Raw genomic sequence first — 18,810 nt, forward strand, 5'->3', positions numbered from 1 at the left:
TGAACAAAGAAAGTGATTGATTGTAATATCATATGACTTCTTATTAAAGCAACCTTTGTGGGCGTCTTTACTGAATACTAATATACAAACTAGACATATAAGTCTAAAGAAGTCTTCATAGGGGTTTGATGCCTTTATGGATAGCCGCGACGCCACCAGTCAAATCTTCATAACCTTTTCCCACAATGGCAAACCCTGCGCCAGCAATCATGTCTCGGAACTCCTCTTGGGACGGAAACCGTTCAATGCTTTCAACGAGATATTGATAGCTGTCACGGTCTCCTGCAACCAGCTGGCCAATCAATGGGATCGCGCTGAAGGACCACTGCTTGTAAATTGCATTGAAGATGGGATACTTGTCCACTTTGGAAAACTCCATACAAGCAAAGATGCCGCCAGGTTTGAGGACTCTATATGCCTCTCTCAGGGCTGCGGGCATATTAGAGAAGTTGCGTATGCCAAAGGCAACTGTGTACAAGTCAAGGGAATTGTCTTTGAGTGATGATGGCAGAACTTCAGCGTTTGCCTCTAGGAAGGAAAGAGAAGACTGATGAGAGGCTGGAAGAGATAGGGAGCGCTGTTTGCCAACACTAAGCATTGCTGGGTTGATGTCTGATATCGTAACGTGCACGTTTGGGTTGCCGTTGTTGACATGGGCGTGCTGCAGCATGCGAAAGGCGATGTCGCCAGTTCCTCCGGCGACATCAAGGATGCGCTGTGGCATGCCTGTAGGGTTTGTGGCCCCTGGGTTCAGCGAGGAAACGAAATGATCTCTACAGGGGCATTAGCTACCGGCCTAGTAATGTTGCAGAATCGCATTAAAGGTAAAAACTCACTTCCACAGACGGTGAACACCCATCGACATCAAGTCGTTCATCTTATCGTATGATTCTGCCACGCTGGTAAAGACTTCGGCAACTCGCTCCTGCTTCACAGACTCGGTAACCGTCTCATATCCAAAGTGGGTAGGACGGTTTGAGGTAGGTGTTGATTTTGATTCGCGAAGCTGGCGGCTGGTAGAGAAGAAGCGGGTTGTGCGAGAGATGCATGAAGAAGGCCGGAATAGCCCGGCGCGGCCTCTTACCACTGAAGAAGCAGACATGTTTTACTTTTTTCCTGTTGGTCTTTAAGAAAAGAGCGTTGGCGGTAATTTGCTAATTGCGTTTATGATGATGGAGTTGAGGCGTAGAGATGGCTCCGGAACGTGTTGCTTTGCTTGTCACTCTCAAACAAGGATTCTTATGAAGATCTGGTTAATGGATTAAATTTCTCTTTCGGCAAGCCACAGATATTGCAGACTTGGCAAAGAGAATTCTCCGCCAATTGCCAATGAGAAGAACGTAAATAAAGAAGATTGAATGACTCTTAACGAATTGAAATCTGCCGTAGGGCAACAAGACTTGTCTCTATAGACTTTCCGCCCCTTCAGCGTCCTGAAGGCTAGATTGAGGTTGAGCTTCTGGACGGCGATAGGCGAGAAGTGCCTGGATAAATTTGTGGATACTTTGCTGGAAGAACCAGCCAATCAGCGCGATGAAGCCGAAGATGCTGAGAATGAGTATCACCAGATTAGCTGCTGGAGGGGCCATTTCGGACGATGTGAAGGAGATATTTTTGAAAAAAATGCAATATATTCACAACAAGAACAAGATGGAATTTGAAAATTCACTAATCGTGGGTGTCGGATTTATTCTTTGCCATCAACCGAATCTGTCAGGCCTGCTGCCACCTGGCCGCCAGCCATCATATCGTGCTACTCTAGGGCTTCATTTAGGACAGCAGACATAATATATAACGTGCACAATGCAATTGAACAAATATTTCAAAGAATATGATGAGAGATGAAAGAATAAGGATTGAAGAAGGACTCGAGATCATTGGCTAAGACTATCCCTGTTGAGGCAGCTTTCGGTAATGCGGTACGTGCTGTGACCAGACCACAGACAATTGGGCAGTCTCGTTACACCTGACACTCTTCCACGGTATATATATCAGCATTACCACTCAATGATCCAAAGGTGTCAATTGCAATTGATTTGATTTGTTTCATCAGCACTCTGCACATAGGTACTACTACTAGCAGCAGCATCTCCCCCAAGGCCAGGGCGTGCTGCGGCTTAGTGGTGTTAGCGCTGGCGGATTCTGTCGGCTCAATTGCGACCGCTCTCTATCGGCATCCTGGCTCCTTGTCCCGAGATCAAGCTGCCTTCCCCGGATTTCCATTTTCCATATTAAAAGTAACAGTGCCTGCATCTTGACGTGACTCAAACACTCCGCACTTCTGCAAAAGATTCAACCCTTTTGTCTAATCCCAGCTGTGATCCAGATGAGCTCTCGCGTCATTCCGAGGGCCTCCATGCGGAGGCTGGCCGCCGGCACGAAGCCATGCGTCTCTGTCATCTCCAACTCTATCCGGAGTGCTGGGAGCCTTTCTCAGCGGCCCAATTCTAATTTCGTCTCGTTTCCTGGAGCCCTGAAGAGCTCTTTCACCAGTTCTCTCAAATTCGAGACTCCCGACTCATACACAGCCCTTCAGACCTATCGAGTCGTGGATCAGGATGGCCAGATCGTCGACCCCTCCTTCAGCCCTGACATTTCCGATGAGGCAGTCATCAAGCTCTACAAGGACATGCTGTTCATCTCCATCATGGATCTCATCATGTTCGATGCCCAAAGACAAGGTCGCTTAAGCTTTTACATGGTAAGCGCAGGCGAGGAAGCTGTGAGCGTGGGTAGCTCCAGCGTACTAGACAGGGAAGATGTCGTCTTCTGCCAGTATCGAGAGCAGGGCTTCTTCAAGGAGAGGGGATTTACCACTGAACAATTCATGTCACAACTGTTTGCCAACAAGAAAGACTCTGGTCGGGGAAGAAACATGCCGGTCCACTACGGATCCAAGGAATTGAACATGGTGAGTAACCAACCTTGAACGCGCAATATCGCAACCTATTGGCTAACGCTCCCGGCAAAGCACACTGTTTCTTCACCATTAGCAACACAGCTTCCGCAGGCTTCGGGAGCAGCATATGCGTTAAAGCTACAGAAGCTTCAAGATCCCAGCTCAAAGCCGCGAGTAGCGGTAGTATTTTTCGGTGAGGGAGCTGCCAGCGAGGGCGATTTCCATGCAGCGCTGAATATCGCCGCCACGCGCTCATGTCCCATTGTTTTCATTTGCCGTAACAACGGATTTGCCATCTCCACACCCACTCTTGACCAGTACCGAGGGGATGGCATTGCAAGCAGAGGAATTGGCTACGGCATTGACACAATTCGAGTGGACGGAAATGACATCTGGGCCGTCAGAGAGGCTACAAAGAAGGCACGAGCAATGGCTCTTGAGGGCGGTGGCAAGCCAGTTCTCATCGAAGCAATGACCTATCGCGTCTCTCATCACAGCACTTCTGACGACTCCTTTGCATACCGAGCCCGCGTTGAAGTCGAGGATTGGAAGCGACGAGATAACCCTCTCACTCGACTGAGGAAATGGATGGAGGCAAAGGGATGCTGGGATGAGACCAAGGAGAAGGATGCCAGAACCGACCTGAGAAAGGAAATCCTAAAGGCGTTTGGCGAAGCAGAGAGGGAGAAGAAGCCACCGATTGCCACTATGTTCGAGGACATTTATGAGGAGCTGACGGAAGACCTCAAGGACCAAAAGGAGCAGCTGAGAACAATGCTAGAAAAGTATCCAGAGGAGTATGATGTTGGATCTTTCGATGGAGGTATAGACAGCCTGAAGGCTAAATAAGGCAACGAATTGTTAATAGATGTAAATTTTCATGTCCATCTCGAATGAGTTTGTGTTGCAAGCTGTCCAACCAATAGAGCCAGCACCGTCTAATAAGATGCAAACAAAGTGCAGATCAATCAAACATTGTAGTGGTTTCTGTGTAAATACCGCGGTATCGAATAGATGGCAATATCTTTATAGGCGAAGTACAAAGGTACTCGCATGAAATTTGACCGTTTCTCCTAGTACCCAGACAACCAGACTTGAGATGACGAGAACTGAGTCCAAATTGCTCAGCCGCCAGACCTCCTGATTCGGCATAGTAGTAGTGCTGCCAACTCCAGTGCCTGGTACCTGTAAGCTAGTACGAAACGGCACTAGATCAGCCTCTGAAGTTCCGAGCATCTGAAGCTCTCCACCAATTGTCACTTGTCGGCGTTTTTTGTACCTCTTCCTCCAAGCTCTACCATCATGTCGTCCAAGAGGCACTCCGTCCTCCCGGCCGTTGACCGCAGCGGCCCGAAACCGCCTGTCAACTTTTCTACGTCGCTTACCATTTCCGATAATGCCGTTCTGCAGGGCACACACTCGATCACGATGCAGGCAGAGACGGTAGTGCACCCCCGATCACGCATCGAGTCCAGCGTCGGCAGCGTTCTTGTTGGGCGACGATGTATCATCCAAGAGCGCGTGCACCTCGGAGCTGCTTCAGAGAACCTGGACAAGGGCATGGGTGGTGTTAGCCTTGGGGACTACGTGCTCATCGAAGCGGGCTCAGTTATCGAGGCTGGAGGCACGGAAATCGGCGAGGGCAGCATCATCCAGGTGGGAAGCAAAATTGGAAGCGGTGCGAAGATTGGCAAGGTAAGGACTTGAGATTTACTGGCCTTTTACATGGAGAGGCTAACACGAGTGGGAAAAAAAAATAGAATTGTACGGTATCACACTTGTCTGTTATTGCTAATGGCGATGTGCTACCTGACAACACGGTCGTCTATTCAAATGGTACACGGCGAACCGACAAGCGCGGAACCCCAGAGCTTCGAAAGCTTAGCATCGTGAAACAGATTGCTATGCTGAGAAAGATGATCCCAAGTAACCCAGACAAATTCCGATAGACCATCCAATACCATGCTAGATTAATGAGTCATGGCGTCTTCAAAAAGCGCACGTAGCTGGTCCTTTTCAGCTTGCAGCTCAGAGGCAAGGCCGGGGGCGAGCATCAATACTCGAGCTTGAGGAATAGTGCCTTCAACGAGTCCATCGATATGCTCGCTGCCGAAGCCCAGCGCCTTGAGGCCCTTTGGCTGATCACCCAAGTCCTCAAGGAATTTGGTCAGTGCCTCGGCCAAGACTTCTCCAGCACTCTCCTTCTTTACGTTGGAGATGTCAACGCCAAATGCCTCGGCTGCGAGGAGATGCCTTTCCGGGTTGGAAGGTGCAGTGAATCTAAAGACAGCAGGGGCAGAGACTGCTACCGAAACACCGTGGGGAATGAGAGGGTTTGGAATCTCATAGCCAGCGTGCGTGTAACCTGGATTCTGGCCAGAGATGGGATACGACATGCCTATGAAACAATCAACTTTGAACAAACCACACACATATAAAAGGGACCCGGGTTACGTACCATGGCACAAATGAACTCCAGCGTTTCCAAAGCCAACTCCCGCCAGCGTTGCTGCCAAGAGCATCTCGCTCTGAGCTTCAAAATCCTCAGGGTCTTTCACAGAACGAGGGAGATACTTCACAGTGGCCTTGAGTGCGTGGAAAGAGAAGACATCCGAAATCGGATTGGCTCCCTGGTACGCTGGCCGCAAAATTGGGTTCGTTGGTCGCGGTGTTCGCTCGGTGTAGGGGATGGCTGTCCAGGACTCCAGGGAGTGGCACAAGACGTCCAGACCAGAGGCAGCCTTGACAGCAGAAGGCATGGTTCGTGTGTTGAGGGGGTCACAAATTCCCAGCGTTGGCTTGAGATTTCGGTGAGCAACACCAGTCTTTGCCTTTTTCGAGACGAGATCGAAGATGGCTGTTCCCGTAGTTTCGCTACCAGTACCCGCCGTAGTTGGGACTGCGATGAGCGGCTTAAGAGGCTTGTCGACTGGACGCCCCTTTCCCAATGGCGCATTGACGAAATCAAGGAAATCAGCATCCGGATATGATGTGTACAGGTTCATTAGCTTGGCCGTGTCTATGACGGACCCTCCACCCACTGCAAGAAATGCATCTGGGTTGTAAGGCCTTGCCCATGCAATTGCCTCCTTGATACTATTTCACCCCCAAGACATGTTAGTAAAGTGAACAATCCGACCAAGAGAGATTGGTATAGGCTAGACAGGAGGGCACTTACGAGCTATCTTTTGGTTCTATCCTCACGTCGGAGAAGACTTTGAAGTTGACGCCTTCGCGAGTAAGGGCCTCTCGCACTTGTCTCATGGCATCCAATTGGTCCACGGTCTTGTCAGTAACAACGCATACTCTCTGTGACCCAAGGTTCTTCAGGTCCATGCCGACTTCCTGGGTCACGCCAGCGCCAAAGCGAATAGATGACGCTGCCATTTCAAAGGCATACTCCTTCAGATTGGCATTCGAAGGCGTGGCGTAGCGTCGGCCTCCCAGGCTCTGTGAGAGCTTGGGCGGGGTACGCTGGTGATAACCCGGGTTTGAGTGGCATGGACATGATGGAGGATGAGTATACTGAATTGTCCGGAGGAGACTCGAAGCCCGCTTGGCGGCCTATGGTTGTGCTTAGTATAGGTATATATCAAGTGAAGCATCAATCAAGTGAAGCATCAATTGGCGAAACAAGCATACATTTGGCACAACTCTGACAGTAGCAGACATGATTCTTTGTTCCTTTTCGTATTCTCAGCGGTAATGATGATAACTTGGAAGTTTGCGGGGTTGAAGTTGAGTGCCGATGTGAAGTGACAGGTTAAATAGCAATAACCGCGGCTATTGCCTAGTAGCCAAGAGCTAGGCGCCGATATTCATCAACGTCGGCTACCAAGAGTTGGAGGAGGCACTTGCTTGACTCGAGTCACGAAAGTAGGCGGGAGACGTACACACGGAGCAGCTAACGAGCAATCTGGTCTTAATATACATATTTCTACAAAGTTCCCTAGGTGCCCAATGAGGACCCAATTGAATTGACTGGGATCAATCTGACTATCCCGAACCCCCGATTTCGTGCTTACGAAGGATTCAGAGGAACAATGTTCTTCCTCGTGCAAAGCTGACAGCTTTGCTGTGTGTCAAGTAATGCAATAACGAGGTGGTGATAATGGAGATGCGCATATGGGGTTGCGGATCCTACCCCAAACGCGGGTAGACGCTTGCAAAGCGCACAGTTTAAGCACTTTAGGCTTGTTTTGGCGAAGTTCTTGCTCTGAGCCCTTTTAGAGTTAGGAGCCCCGATTTTTAACAATCGCGGACCATGGGGGACACCGAGGTCCTTTTAAGTGTTCCACGGAGCCCTAGAACTTCCACGGCGACGTTTTACAGATCTTCTGATTATGATGGATTTGTCTAATTTTAGCATTAATTATCATAAAATGCTCTTTTTTTCATCAATTTTAGTTGCCAAATAGGGTTTAGCGCCCAGAAATGCTGCTTCTAGTACTACTGTTTTGAGGATTCTTTGGTTGCCCCGTACGGAGGATTTGTTATGCCATCGGCTCAGCCGGATGATCTCAGCAGGTGCTGTTGACATCTGAGGGCACAACGTCATCGCCCGTTAAACAGGTTGCCCGACCATGCTTGACCACCCTGCTTCCGTGATCATAATAAAAAATGGCTCCCACGGCATCCAAGTGAGACAATGTTTATCAACAATTAACTTTTTCTTCTTCTTTTGCTCTTTAGACTCGACCTGTATTTCTTTAACGCATCGCGATAGGTCGAACGATGCCGGGCATAGGTCAAGATAACACCGTTAGCCGGTCTTTGTCCGATACACCAAATGAAGCCTCTGGGAGAGCCGCCAGAGCCCTTCCGAACAGCCCTTTGGGGTCTGTACAAGGAACCGCCTCGCTACCGAATATTGTAACCTTTGCACATGCGGATAGCTTCGGAAGCAGAACAAGCCAGCGTGCATTTGGTCCAGAGTCCCCCCGAACAGCAGATGCGGGCCGGCGAAGCCTTTCGTACGCTTTGCGACAAGAAGCAGATGTTTACTACGACTCGCGAGCGGCAACACACGATGAATGGAAACGACGGGACCGAACGCTACAAGACTATTATGGGAATAATCCTCAGCTCTTGCCGCAGCTGCCTTTCACGTGGCATCATGGATGGAAGCGCTGGAGACTCTTTGTTTTTGCGATTCTGGTGTTTATCGATGGTTCTCTAATACCCATCGTGCTGTACTATGCCATGCGATATGCCGGCCATGTCCAAGGCTGGATCATCTTCGCCGTGGTCACGAGTATTTGGGGCGGTCCAACGTACATCGAATTTGGCATCAGAACCTGGCGGCTCATGAAGAAGGAGAGATTCTATCGTCCACTGGGCACGAATAGCCGCTGGTGCTTCGATACACTGAACTGGGCATCGGTGCTTACCATCACCGCCGTTACGGCGCTCTTCATCGTGGGCAGTGCGCCGCATATAGTTTGGCTGAGAGTTCTCTGCATGCCAGCACCAGCCATTCTGTACAGCCTTGGCGGCGTCCTCGGTCTCATCACGCTGTTCAACTATATGAACTGGCCTGCCCCGTTCCGCCTCAGTTCCACTGGGAAAGGCGAAAAGGTATGATTGCAATGACTCTTTCCCTTGCCTCCTTAGTAGTCGGCGTCTTATATTAACATTCTCTTTCTTCTTCAAACAGGTCCTGCCGGGAGTGTACTATTTTATTGAAGATGTCGTTGCCGTCAATGCCGGAGCCGGTAGACCATACCGAGAAGCTTTTGCGGCCCGTTACAATGCCAGCCCCCGCTTCCGGCAAATGCTGTTCAAGCAATCTGTATTCTGGTCCGTGCCTGCGCTTCTGTTGGCCGGCGCCCTCACCGTTATTGCCGTCGTACATGAAGTTCCAGCCACTGTTGCGTACGGAGTATGCTGGGCCGTGCCATTCATATGGTGTGCGGTCTGGGGCTGGATTACAGTCATCTGGTGCAAGCGAGATATGGTCCGCGAGAGAGTGGAGTGGGAAGAGAAATACCCTACTGAGAAACATGAAACTGCAACAAACAATATCCCCTTAGCGACGGTTTAACTGTATTTATGAAGCTTGTTTATTTTTTACACATGAAGTTTGCTTTCCTTCAGCGACTTTGCATCTCTTTGCCGCACCTAACCCATACGTCGTTGGCGGTGATTGCTGTGCTAATAATCATGGCCAGTGCGATCACTGCAGGATGAGTTTCAATCAAGCCAACAGCAGCGGCTGGAAGGAGAATGTCCATGGTGGTTGCTACGAGCTTCAGTATCAGCGAAGGAACAGCCTCCTTGGGTTCTGTCGCTCCGCTCTGCGATGCCACTTGATCCCCAGATCCATCGCCATTCTCCCTTAATGGTCCATCTCCCTTCTGATGTTCGCTGTTCTCACTGGAGATGTTCTCTTTGGAGTTGTGGTTGGATGATGCATGCGGGGCCGGCTGTTTGCCAAGACAGCGCAGCAGTGCGATACTGGAGCGAAACAGCGAGATGCATAAAGCGATGAGCCAAAAGACCTGAGCTTGATAATTCAAGTTATCAGTCTGCTCTGCGCCGAAAATCTTCAGATGGTCTACTTCTAGCAGGTCGAGCAGGGTCACTGATTCGAGCATGCCATACAGCCCCAGGCATGTTTTGCCGAGCACATCGAGTAATGTCTCGAAGTCCAATACCTGGGAAGAGTACAAATCCCATCCCAATTGGAATTGCTCAAGGAACCGAACAAATCGCAGGAGACGCCTGGTTACGTTGATCTTGGCCCGCAGTTCCAGAAATGACGTTGACGGTGGAAACTTGGTTGACGTTAGAGGCAGCAATGCGGCTGCTGCAGAGAAGCGATATGTGGCGAAGAGAGAGACTAAAGCCTGGACGAAGCGTAATGATCGCTCGATTCCGGCTTGGCAGGCGTCAGCATTGTTTGGAGACCTGGTTACATGATTTCCTGTTCAATGTGCTGATTTCCCACGCTAAGTGGCCTGGGGATGCAACACACCATTATCAGTCCCGAAGGCAATAAATTGGCGCAGGAGTGCCATATTCACAGCACTAATATTCACGCAGCAATTGCGTGCGCTGCGACTTAAGGCGAAAGCAAAAATGCCGTATCAAAAAAATGAAATGAAAGAAAAAAAATTAAATAAAAAAAGCAATAGATTTTGAATGAAGATACAGGCAGGGTAGGCGGCTACCCAGTGTTTGAGCGATAATTGAGGAGGAATATTGGTAGTATAATGATTTGATGACGGGTTAATATACCTTAGCAGTATGGAATACAACTACGACTCACTAATTTAGGGGCTTCTGCAAGTTAACAATGAGACTAGAAGCCGTTTTTTGTTCTCCATCTTGTCAGGCACCAAGTGAATATTACCCACACAGTTGGTTCGGTGTGCCAGCTTAGAGGCGTGCATGCCAACCCAATATTTTCTCAACAGCCACCGCCTCAGAGTGTCCCTCCATCTCTTATTGGTATTTGTTTCGGAGATAAAACTAGTCACAGTCAAGACTTCGAAAAACCTAGAAGCTCTCTATTGTAACACCAAAATGATATAGCCAATGCTGCCAAAATCTTCGTTTCTTCTGCACGGTGCAGGGTAGCAAGCAGCCATAGCAAGGCAGAAGCGAGGCCTGATGGACACCCACAATTGCTCGCGCATCATCAACCCATGGGCAAATTCTTAAACTTATGCCATGTTTTCATCGCTGGCCGCTATTCGCCGCCGGTACTACAGCGTGCTAAGATGGCCTCATATTCGAAAGAGCGTGTCTGTACCTTGTGGCTCTGGAGGCTTTGTAGATATCGAGTATGTGAATACAAAATCTCCTTGGGATGCGACTTCAGCGCTAACGCCTACAGCAGTTTGTATAATGTTGACGAATTTTCACCTACAAAATTCCTGGTTCTTCACTTGCCTCCATCATCGGGGAGTGCCAACAGCGCAAAGCAGCTGCCGGAATTCTTGTATGATTGGCCTGTCGCAAGCATCAACTACCGATGGGAGACTGAACGTCGCGATGTCGCAAGTCAAGATGCCGCCAGCGAAGAGCACGAGTTTGCCGGCTCTTTAGATTGGCCTACGCCGATACATGATGTGGCTTTTGCTTACCAGTGGATAACCAGAGCTCTGATGCCTCCAGACAATGGCCGAGGAGGCATTTACGTCTACGGATCTCATCTCGGCGCCGGCCTAGCCATGTCTCTCTCATTGACCGAGTCACGTCCAAATAAAAAGTTTTGTGTGCGTGGCATCGCGGCCTACAATGGCATCTACAACTGGACCATGTTCTTGCCAGGCCACAGAATAAATATGATTAGGTCCATGATGGACGTTGCAAGTCTTTCGCGGCGTACAAACGGCAACTTCAGACTTGATACCCTGCAACAAAAATTGGTATCCCTGTTTCAGACGCCATCCAATCTCTTTGACCCCTTCGCAAGCCCGAGCCTCTTCTTCCACAACCCGGGGCTATCTATACCTGAATCATTCTACACATCTACACGGCTCGCCAGCATTATTCGCAATATGAAAGGGCAGGCGAGCGACGAGTCCAAGGAAAATGTCCTACCCCGTAACTCGTATCTTGGGTTCCCTCCTAGAGACTCAACGATGAAGATACCTGAAACCATCCTCTTACATGACGCACCGTCTGGACCACCGGCACGGCAGCCAAGACCAAAAATGGGACTCAAAGGCAGTAGTGACGGAGACCAAAGGAACACATTTAAGAATCAAACAGATGAAATTGCCAGTTTGATGAGGCGCAGTTTGGCTAGGTTTGAGCTTAAGGAGAAAGCGAGATATGAGGAGGACGTGCATTACCTGGCAGAAGAGCCGAAACGCAGAATTCGGGTCGTCGAGGTAGGGCAAGAAAGAGAAGACTTGGAACTTAATGAATTCGGCCAGCAAGCTGTTTCAAACTGGTTGGATGAGAATCTTGGAACTATTAAATTGAAATAATAATACCAGCATAAGCCAGGTACATGGCATAGATTGCTCGGGCTGCTGACGTCGGTGGTCGCGCAATGCCGGTGTTCCAAGCTTCGCGATGATGCAATTTTTTAAGCATAATGATCCTTATCGACTGTTCACAACAGCAACATTGCGGAATATTATTGGTGCTTGGCATGAGCACCATGCTTATACCTTGTCTTTTAACATGGCACAAAGCACATGCAGCCAGCTCCTCGAGCTCCAGCTCCCTTTGCTCCTCTGCCCATGACCTAATGGATATTACCCCGGCGCTAAGCATGCCCCCCAAGGTGCCCGGAACCTTGCCTAAACCAGGCAAATACGTACCGTCTCAGGCACCACATCTGGCGCCTGTGCCAAGCACTATATCTACCCACTTACCGCTACGCCCGTCGCTCTCCAGATCGTGACGCAATCATACACCTCTGCAGCATCGCATCCAGCCCGCCACTCTTCCTCCCAGACGACTCATCACTGTCGCTCAGCTTCGCATCACCGAGGCGCTGGAAAGCTCGTCTCAGCAAGCCTCTTGAGAGCCGATCGGCTAGGTCGGCGCCATGCGTTCGGCTCTGCTGCAGTCTGGCCTTGCCGCCCTGCTCTTCGGGGCGAGCGTCTCTGCGGAATCATATACGCCAAAGCACGAGCTGGGCCGATGCGCGTTTCGAGGGCAGTGTGGAAAGCAGAGCTTTTTCGGCAAGGAGCTCCCATGCGTCGACAACGGCCTTGCTGAAGACCCGGACGATGACCTTCGAAAGGAGCTTGTTGAGCTTTGCGGCTCCCAGTGGAGCGAGGGACCTGTTTGCTGCAACCTGGATCAAGTAAGCCTTGAATTGTCTTGTAGGAAGCTGTTGATTTGATGCTGATGCCCACCTCAAGGTCAAAGCTTTGAAATCCGAAATGGGCACCCCAAGGACTCTGATTGGATCCTGCCCTGCCTGCAAAGAGAACTTTTTCAACATGTTTTGTAAATTCACGTGTTCTCCCGATCAATCGACCTTTATAAATGTTACAGATGTCGCGAAAAAGGGAAACAAGCTACTCGTCACTGAGCTTGACCAATTGATTTCAGAGGAACACGGCTCAGGGCTCTATGATAGCTGTAAGGAGGTCAAGTTCGGAGGCGCAAACAGCAGGGCAATGGACTTGATCGGCGGCGGAGCCAAGAACTATCACGATATGCTCAAGTTTCTTGGCGACAAGAAGCCGCTGGTTGGTTCGCCCATTCAGATCAACTACCCGGAAAAATACGACCAGCCTGGGATGGCGCCATTGCAGACGAAGCCCAAGAAATGCAACGACGAGGATCCGGCTTATAGATGTGTTTGTGTCGACTGCCCGGAAGTATGCCCTAAACTGCCTGATGTAAAGGAAGCTGGGTCTTGCCGAGTGGGAAAGCTCCCTTGTCTCTCTTTCGCATCCATCTTCACATACGGTGTTCTGCTGCTGGCACTTTTCGTCGCCGTCTTTGGCCATATCTTCTGGGCTAAATACCAGAAACGTCGTGTCGAAAGGACTCGGCTACTCCACGAGTCGTCGCACAGCGATGACGAAGACGAGGGTGGACCTATTCTTACTGATGCTATGCGCGACCAGCCAACAAAACGCTATTGGCTCAACGATAGATGCGACAAGGCTTTCCGCCAGCTAGGAAACATGTCTGCAAGGTTCCCCAGCCTCACCATAGGTGTGAGCTTGGTGGTCGTTGCTATCTTGAGTGCTGGCTGGTTCCGGTTTGATATAGAGCAAGACCCTGCTCGACTCTGGGTCAGCCCGACGTCGGAAGCTGCTCAAGAGAAGGAATATTTCGACTCCAACTTTGGCCCCTTTTTCCGAGCTGAAAAGATTTTCTTGGTCAACGACACCAAGTCATCTGGTCCCAGCCCTGTTCTTAGCTATGAGACGTTGAAGTGGTGGGCGGAAATTGAAAAGAGCGTTGAAGCACTCCAAGGCTCCATGTATGGCAGTACACTTGACGATGTTTGTTTCAAGCCTACCGGCGATGCTTGTGTTATACAATCTGTTACGCAGTATTGGTACTCGAAAGGCGGCATTGACTCCAAGTATTGGAAGGACGACCTTCGCAGCTGCGCAAAATCGCCCGTAGACTGCCGACCTGCATTTGGACAGCCCATTGAGCCAACTATGATCCTTGGCGGCTATGAAGACGATGTCGTTGACTCTCAAGCAATGACAGTCACATGGGTCGTTAGCAACGCCGCTGAGAACTCTGATACGCTTCTTCGCGCTATTGACTGGGAAAATGCACTCCGCGATCGACTCCTCCAAGCACAGGAGGAAGCTAAAAGCCGAGGCCTTCGATTGTCATTCACAACGGAAATCAGCTTGGAGCAGGAGCTCAACAAGTCTACAAATACGGATGCCAAAATCGTCGTCGTGAGCTACATCGTCATGTTCATTTATGCATGCTTGGCGCTCGGCACGCCTTTGAAGCACTTGTTTGGAAATCCGGCACTGTTGTTGGTTGAATCAAAGGTCACTTTGGGCCTTGCTGGCATTGCGATTGTCCTCATGTCTATTTCTGCTTCCATTGGTTTCTTCTCGTGGGTTGGCCTGAAGGCCACCCTCATCATCGTTGAAGTAATCCCGTTCATCGTCTTGGCCGTCGGCGTTGATAACATCTTTCTCATTGTTCACGAGCTGGAAAGAGTCAACATCAACTTCCCTGACCAGATGGTGGAAGAGAGAGTTTCTCGAGCCCTGGGCCGTATGGGACCTTCTATCCTTTTCTCCGCCTTGACTGAAACGTTTGCATTTGCTCTCGGCTCTGCGGTTGGCATGCCTGCTGTCCGAAACTTTGCTGCTTATGCCGCCGGCGCGGTTCTCATCAATGCTGTTCTTCAGATGACCATGTTTGTATCTTTCTTGGCCTTGAACCAGATGAGGGTAGAGGATCATCGATGCGAACTTTGGCCGTGGTGGCAGGTCAAGAAGGCTAGGATCAATCTCAATGGGACCAACGGCTATCCGTCTACCGGTAGGGCGTCTGATGCCGATGAAGAAAGCTATCTGCAAATATTCATTCGAAACACTTATGCTCCCAGCCTCTTACGCAAGCAGACCAAGGTCGCCGTTGTTGCTGTCTTCCTCGGTCTCTTAGCGGCTGCCATTGCCTTGCTGCCAGGTATCCAGCTCGGACTAGACCAGCGCGTCGCTATTCCCGATGGATCTTATTTGATTCCATATTTCAACGACCTCTACGACTACCTTGAGACTGGACCTCCGGTTTATTTTGTTACCCGTGGAGTCGACGCATCCCAGCGCCAAGAGCAGCAAGCGATGTGCTCAAGATTCACCACTTGCCAGCCCTTCTCGTTGACAAATACTCTGGAGCTCGAAAGGCAGCGATCCGACATTTCGTACATCATGTCCCCGGCAGCAAGCTGGATTGATGACTACTTCCTCTGGTTGAACCCCATCTATGATCAATGCTGCATTGAGCACGGTTCGACTTGCTTTGCAGACCGTCAGCCGGCGTGGAATACTTCACTCTATGGAATGCCTGAAGATGACGAATTCATTCACTACCTTCAAAAGTTCCTCGCAGCAAAGACTGATGACGTGTGCCCATTGGGTGGTCAAGCTTCCTACGGAGATGCAGTAGTCTTGGACAGCGAAGCGGCACATGTTAAAGCCAGTCATTTCAGAACCGCTCATACTCGCCTTCGCAGCCAGGAAGACTTTATCAAAGCCTACTCCTCAGCACGCCGCATCGCGTCGGACATTACAAAAGCAACTGGAGCAGACGTTTTCCCCTACAGCGTTTTCTATATCTTCTTTGATCAATACCTTAGCATCATCCCACTGACAGGAGGCCTTTTGGGCGCTGCCGTTGGCGTCATCTTCGTCATTGCGTCGTTCCTGTTGGGTTCCGTACGGACATCAGCTATTGTGACCTTGACAGTCATAATGAGTGTTGTGGATATCATGGGCGCAATGGTGGTGTTCAACGTCTCCTTGAATGCCGTTTCCCTAGTGAATCTCATTATTTGCGTTGGAATTTCGGTGGAGTTTTGTGCGCACATTGCGCGAGCCTTCATGTTCCCCTCACGGACGGTCATGGAGAACAGCTTTAATGCTAATGGACGAGATGCCCGTGCTTGGACAGCATTGGTAAACGTTGGCGGATCGGTGTTCTCGGGTATCACGGTTACAAAATTCTTGGGCGTTGGGGTACTTGCATTCACAAGGTCAAAGATTTTCGAAATCTACTACTTCCGAGTTTGGTTGGCGCTTGTCGTCTTTGCTGCTCTTCACGCTCTGGTGTTTTTGCCAGTTGCGTTGAGCATCGGTGGAGGTGAAGGCTATGTCGACCCTGAGAGCGAGGGCACTGCTGCTCAGGATTTGACTGATAGACGCTGGCGGGCAATTAGGATCCACGATAACAGCGACTCCGAGGATGACTATTAGTCCAAACCTTGTGCTGATATCGTTGACGTTGAACAAATCTTCAGATGACGGTGCTTCACTGTCCTATCTATGACGAAGAATAGGCTGCTAATTTTTTCTTGGCTCGAAAGAAGAAACGTTTCATTAAATTAACTGGAGTATGGTGCGCTGGAAGTCTTGCGATAATCTGCTAGGATGTAATAATGGGAACATACACGGAGTATAACTGGGTGAATCGGAATGTATTCGAAGTTTGCATAACTGAGATTGTTTTCAACTCCTGGGTTTTCTTTTCTTTTTGCTCGTCTTGGTGATTGGTATACAAGTTTGGCTTCATAATTAAACAAATGGCACTAGGTATTGTGCGTTATAAATCTGGTTTTATAGAAATACTATTTGTGCAAACTGTCCCAGCAAGCCCGATTGTTTACTTTTGTATCTAGGGGCTCACGCACAAATCAGAATTTTGACCATTTGCAAACTGAACCTTAATGTCTATCTGTATGTCTATCTGTATCAGTATCTCACAATAGGTATGGAATGTCAGTACTCTATCTCTATCAAGGGCATGTCATCCGCCACCTCAGAACACGTATGAGCAGGGGCCGTTTCATCCCAGCGCCAGCCGGACGGTTCTTCGCGTCGCCAACTCAAAGCCTCCGTCTTGCCAGACTTTGCATGTGAACGCGGGCTAGCCGGAGTTGCCCACGGGGAAGCCGGAGCTGCCTTGGGAGAATCACCGCCACTCTTAGTCTCTTCCAAACCTGAATCCAATACCTCTAGAATCTTGCGCCCGCAGTCTTCGGGATATTCCTGGCCGTCTCTACCGACAAAGACAGGGGCGTGGTCATTAAAGGCATTTTTAAGGTCTCCCAGCGTCCAGAAGGCGGTGCGGCGAGTGTTGAGCCACTCAATGCGGAAGGGGTGGCTGGCTTTCCAGCTGATGTTGCTCATCCATTTGGCTGGGGCGATGTTGGGATCAGGGGCCGTGGTCATGCGAGCCTGCGGAATGTGTTAAAACAGTCAATTAGATTTTGAGGGACGAGGTTTTTGTGGTAAAAAAAACATGAGGGGACTGGATTTACATAGCCTTGGAATGCCTTTGACTTGTTGATGGAGAAGATGAGATAGACGGTTTTGCATTGTTTAAAGGCGAAGCTTAGCATGGGGCCGTTTTCAGCTTTTGTGATCCATAGTCCCTGGTGAAAGTGTTAGTTACGTGTAGACTTGTGGGAGCGAGCGTGATATGCAGGGTACTTACGTCTCGCTGGGCCATTTCAACGTTCATCGAGTTGAAAGACTTGACTAAGAAGAATCGTGCTTCTATTGATTTTGTCAACGAGGGTCGCTTTGAGTCCCTTTGGCATAAATGTTTGAAATACCTTGTGTAGGTGTCGAGGGCTGAGCGGCCTCGTCGGGCCATGCGTCGGTGTCGCTTGCTTCGACGACAATCGACCCCTTTGACGATGATTGCTTATTTTGATTCTCCAAATCAGCATCATCACCACTTCGTTGTCCTTCTTTGACAGAGCAGTCGGGAGCAGGCATATCGTGCTGTTGACTAGACAGCGATCCATTCCCAAATGCCGAATACGCAGACTCTGAGTCGGCTCCTTTATTGACCAAAGAGGGCTCAGAGCCACAGAGCTCTCCGGCGCTTTGGGCACCCGCAACATGATATCCCGCGAGATTCGCATAGTCTCCCAAACGGCCGAGAGCCAATGGACTCGGCTTCTGAGCTGAGTACGGAGATGGCGAGTAGACGCTCTGGCTCTGGCTCTGGCTCTGAGAGAAGACGGGAGTCGATGGAGGCACAACATAAGGCGTGGTGTGGTGAATCTCCGAGATGATCTTCTGGCGCTGTTCATCTAGGGCTTTCAGCTGTCGCAGTGCGCCCAGAACTTTTTGGCGGTGCTCGACATCGAAGAATCCGGTATGCTGGAGCCAGAGCTTCACATCGTTTTCGGCCGCAAGATCTACGCTGGGGGCATCGGGCGTGTCCAGGGCCGTCTTCTCCTGCAAGAGGTTTGTCATGGCCTCTGCAAGTGAGGCTTCATGGTCGCTGTCGGCTGTCATGATTTCTGTTTTGAGATGCGATTCTGCGGGCTTGTTGGGGATACTGTCTCTCTACCTATGGAAAGGCTGATGATGGCTGCCGTGGTTGTAATAGGATGTTGACGTGGCTGGTAACCACGTATAAGTACTAGGTAGTAGTACTCGGAATATTTCCTTTTTTATTTCATTGTTAGAATATACGCAATGGAACAAACGAAATTGTGCTTTGTTCAAACCCAAAAATGGCATAGGTTTCGGGGTGCACGTTGCAACTTGGTTGACAATGAACAAAGCTTATCCGTGCTGTTGTTACACAGACTGGCAGCAACTTACGGCTGGGGATTTAATTAGTCTTGGATTATTAAAATCTTCCGAAACAAGTATTACATGGGCTTGGATCATGTAAACAAAGAAGCATGAGAGCCCCGTGGCCTTTTATATATGTGCACTGGCCAAGAGTTGGACAACTTTGTTGGAGATTAAATGCACAAGCGG

General features: G+C 49.7%; 10 protein-coding genes across 10 annotated transcripts; 5 read left to right on the plus strand and 5 right to left on the minus strand.

The window, feature by feature from the left end:
• Nucleotides 1-16: 16 nt before the first annotated feature.
• On the minus strand, nt 17-1,461 carry TrAtP1_003842 (uncharacterized protein). The gene is made up of 2 exons (XM_014083534.2): nt 837-1,461; nt 17-773 (listed from the first exon to the last, which is right to left on the minus strand). Exons 1-2 carry the CDS (start codon nt 1,100-1,102, stop codon nt 116-118), a joined length of 924 nt encoding a protein of 307 aa, XP_013939009.2. The 5' UTR covers nt 1,103-1,461; the 3' UTR covers nt 17-115.
• Nucleotides 1,462-2,093: 632 nt separating this feature from the next.
• Nucleotides 2,094-3,989, plus strand: TrAtP1_003843 (uncharacterized protein). Its single transcript, XM_014083535.2, has 2 exons — nt 2,094-2,911; nt 2,972-3,989. The coding sequence occupies exons 1-2, from the start codon at nt 2,327-2,329 to the stop codon at nt 3,746-3,748; spliced, it is 1,362 nt and encodes a 453-aa protein (XP_013939010.2). The 5' UTR covers nt 2,094-2,326; the 3' UTR covers nt 3,749-3,989.
• A 212-nt stretch (nt 3,990-4,201) lies between these two features.
• On the plus strand, nt 4,202-4,848 carry TrAtP1_003844 (uncharacterized protein; the record flags this gene model as incomplete). Its single annotated transcript, XM_014083536.2, has 2 exons — nt 4,202-4,594; nt 4,660-4,848. 2 exons carry the CDS (start codon nt 4,202-4,204, stop codon nt 4,846-4,848), a joined length of 582 nt encoding a protein of 193 aa, XP_013939011.1.
• Nucleotides 4,849-4,869: 21 nt separating this feature from the next.
• Nucleotides 4,870-6,571, minus strand: TrAtP1_003845 (uncharacterized protein; the record flags this gene model as incomplete). Its single annotated transcript, XM_014083537.2, has 4 exons — nt 4,870-5,297; nt 5,358-5,995; nt 6,078-6,463; nt 6,542-6,571. The coding sequence occupies 4 exons, from the start codon at nt 6,569-6,571 to the stop codon at nt 4,870-4,872; spliced, it is 1,482 nt and encodes a 493-aa protein (XP_013939012.1).
• Nucleotides 6,572-7,633: 1,062 nt separating this feature from the next.
• Nucleotides 7,634-8,942, plus strand: TrAtP1_003846 (uncharacterized protein; the record flags this gene model as incomplete). Its single annotated transcript, XM_014083538.2, has 2 exons — nt 7,634-8,476; nt 8,556-8,942. 2 exons carry the CDS (start codon nt 7,634-7,636, stop codon nt 8,940-8,942), a joined length of 1,230 nt encoding a protein of 409 aa, XP_013939013.1.
• Nucleotides 8,943-8,991: 49 nt separating this feature from the next.
• Nucleotides 8,992-9,918, minus strand: TrAtP1_003847 (uncharacterized protein; the record flags this gene model as incomplete). The annotated part of the gene is made up of 2 exons (XM_014083539.2): nt 8,992-9,779; nt 9,876-9,918. 2 exons carry the CDS (start codon nt 9,916-9,918, stop codon nt 8,992-8,994), a joined length of 831 nt encoding a protein of 276 aa, XP_013939014.1.
• A 655-nt stretch (nt 9,919-10,573) lies between these two features.
• Nucleotides 10,574-11,841, plus strand: TrAtP1_003848 (uncharacterized protein; the record flags this gene model as incomplete). Its single annotated transcript, XM_066112051.1, has 2 exons — nt 10,574-10,686; nt 10,743-11,841. The coding sequence occupies 2 exons, from the start codon at nt 10,574-10,576 to the stop codon at nt 11,839-11,841; spliced, it is 1,212 nt and encodes a 403-aa protein (XP_065968134.1).
• Nucleotides 11,842-12,266: 425 nt separating this feature from the next.
• Nucleotides 12,267-16,731, plus strand: TrAtP1_003849 (uncharacterized protein). The gene is made up of 2 exons (XM_014083541.2): nt 12,267-12,671; nt 12,730-16,731. Exons 1-2 carry the CDS (start codon nt 12,411-12,413, stop codon nt 16,279-16,281), a joined length of 3,813 nt encoding a protein of 1,270 aa, XP_013939016.2. The 5' UTR covers nt 12,267-12,410; the 3' UTR covers nt 16,282-16,731.
• Nucleotides 16,732-16,764: 33 nt separating this feature from the next.
• Nucleotides 16,765-17,548, minus strand: TrAtP1_003850 (uncharacterized protein; the record flags this gene model as incomplete). The annotated part of the gene is made up of 3 exons (XM_014083542.2): nt 16,765-17,262; nt 17,346-17,459; nt 17,522-17,548. The coding sequence occupies 3 exons, from the start codon at nt 17,546-17,548 to the stop codon at nt 16,804-16,806; spliced, it is 600 nt and encodes a 199-aa protein (XP_013939017.2). The 3' UTR covers nt 16,765-16,803.
• A 298-nt stretch (nt 17,549-17,846) lies between these two features.
• On the minus strand, nt 17,847-18,724 carry TrAtP1_003851 (uncharacterized protein; the record flags this gene model as incomplete). The annotated part of the gene is made up of 2 exons (XM_066112052.1): nt 18,649-18,724; nt 17,847-18,489 (listed from the first exon to the last, which is right to left on the minus strand). A coding segment is annotated over exon 2 (490 nt), but the record flags the coding sequence as incomplete, so codon positions are not given.
• Nucleotides 18,725-18,810: the final 86 nt, after the last annotated feature.

Source organism: Trichoderma atroviride, chromosome 2 (genome assembly GCF_020647795.1).
Source record: "Trichoderma atroviride chromosome 2, complete sequence".
Lineage (NCBI taxonomy): Eukaryota > Fungi > Ascomycota > Sordariomycetes > Hypocreales > Hypocreaceae > Trichoderma > Trichoderma atroviride.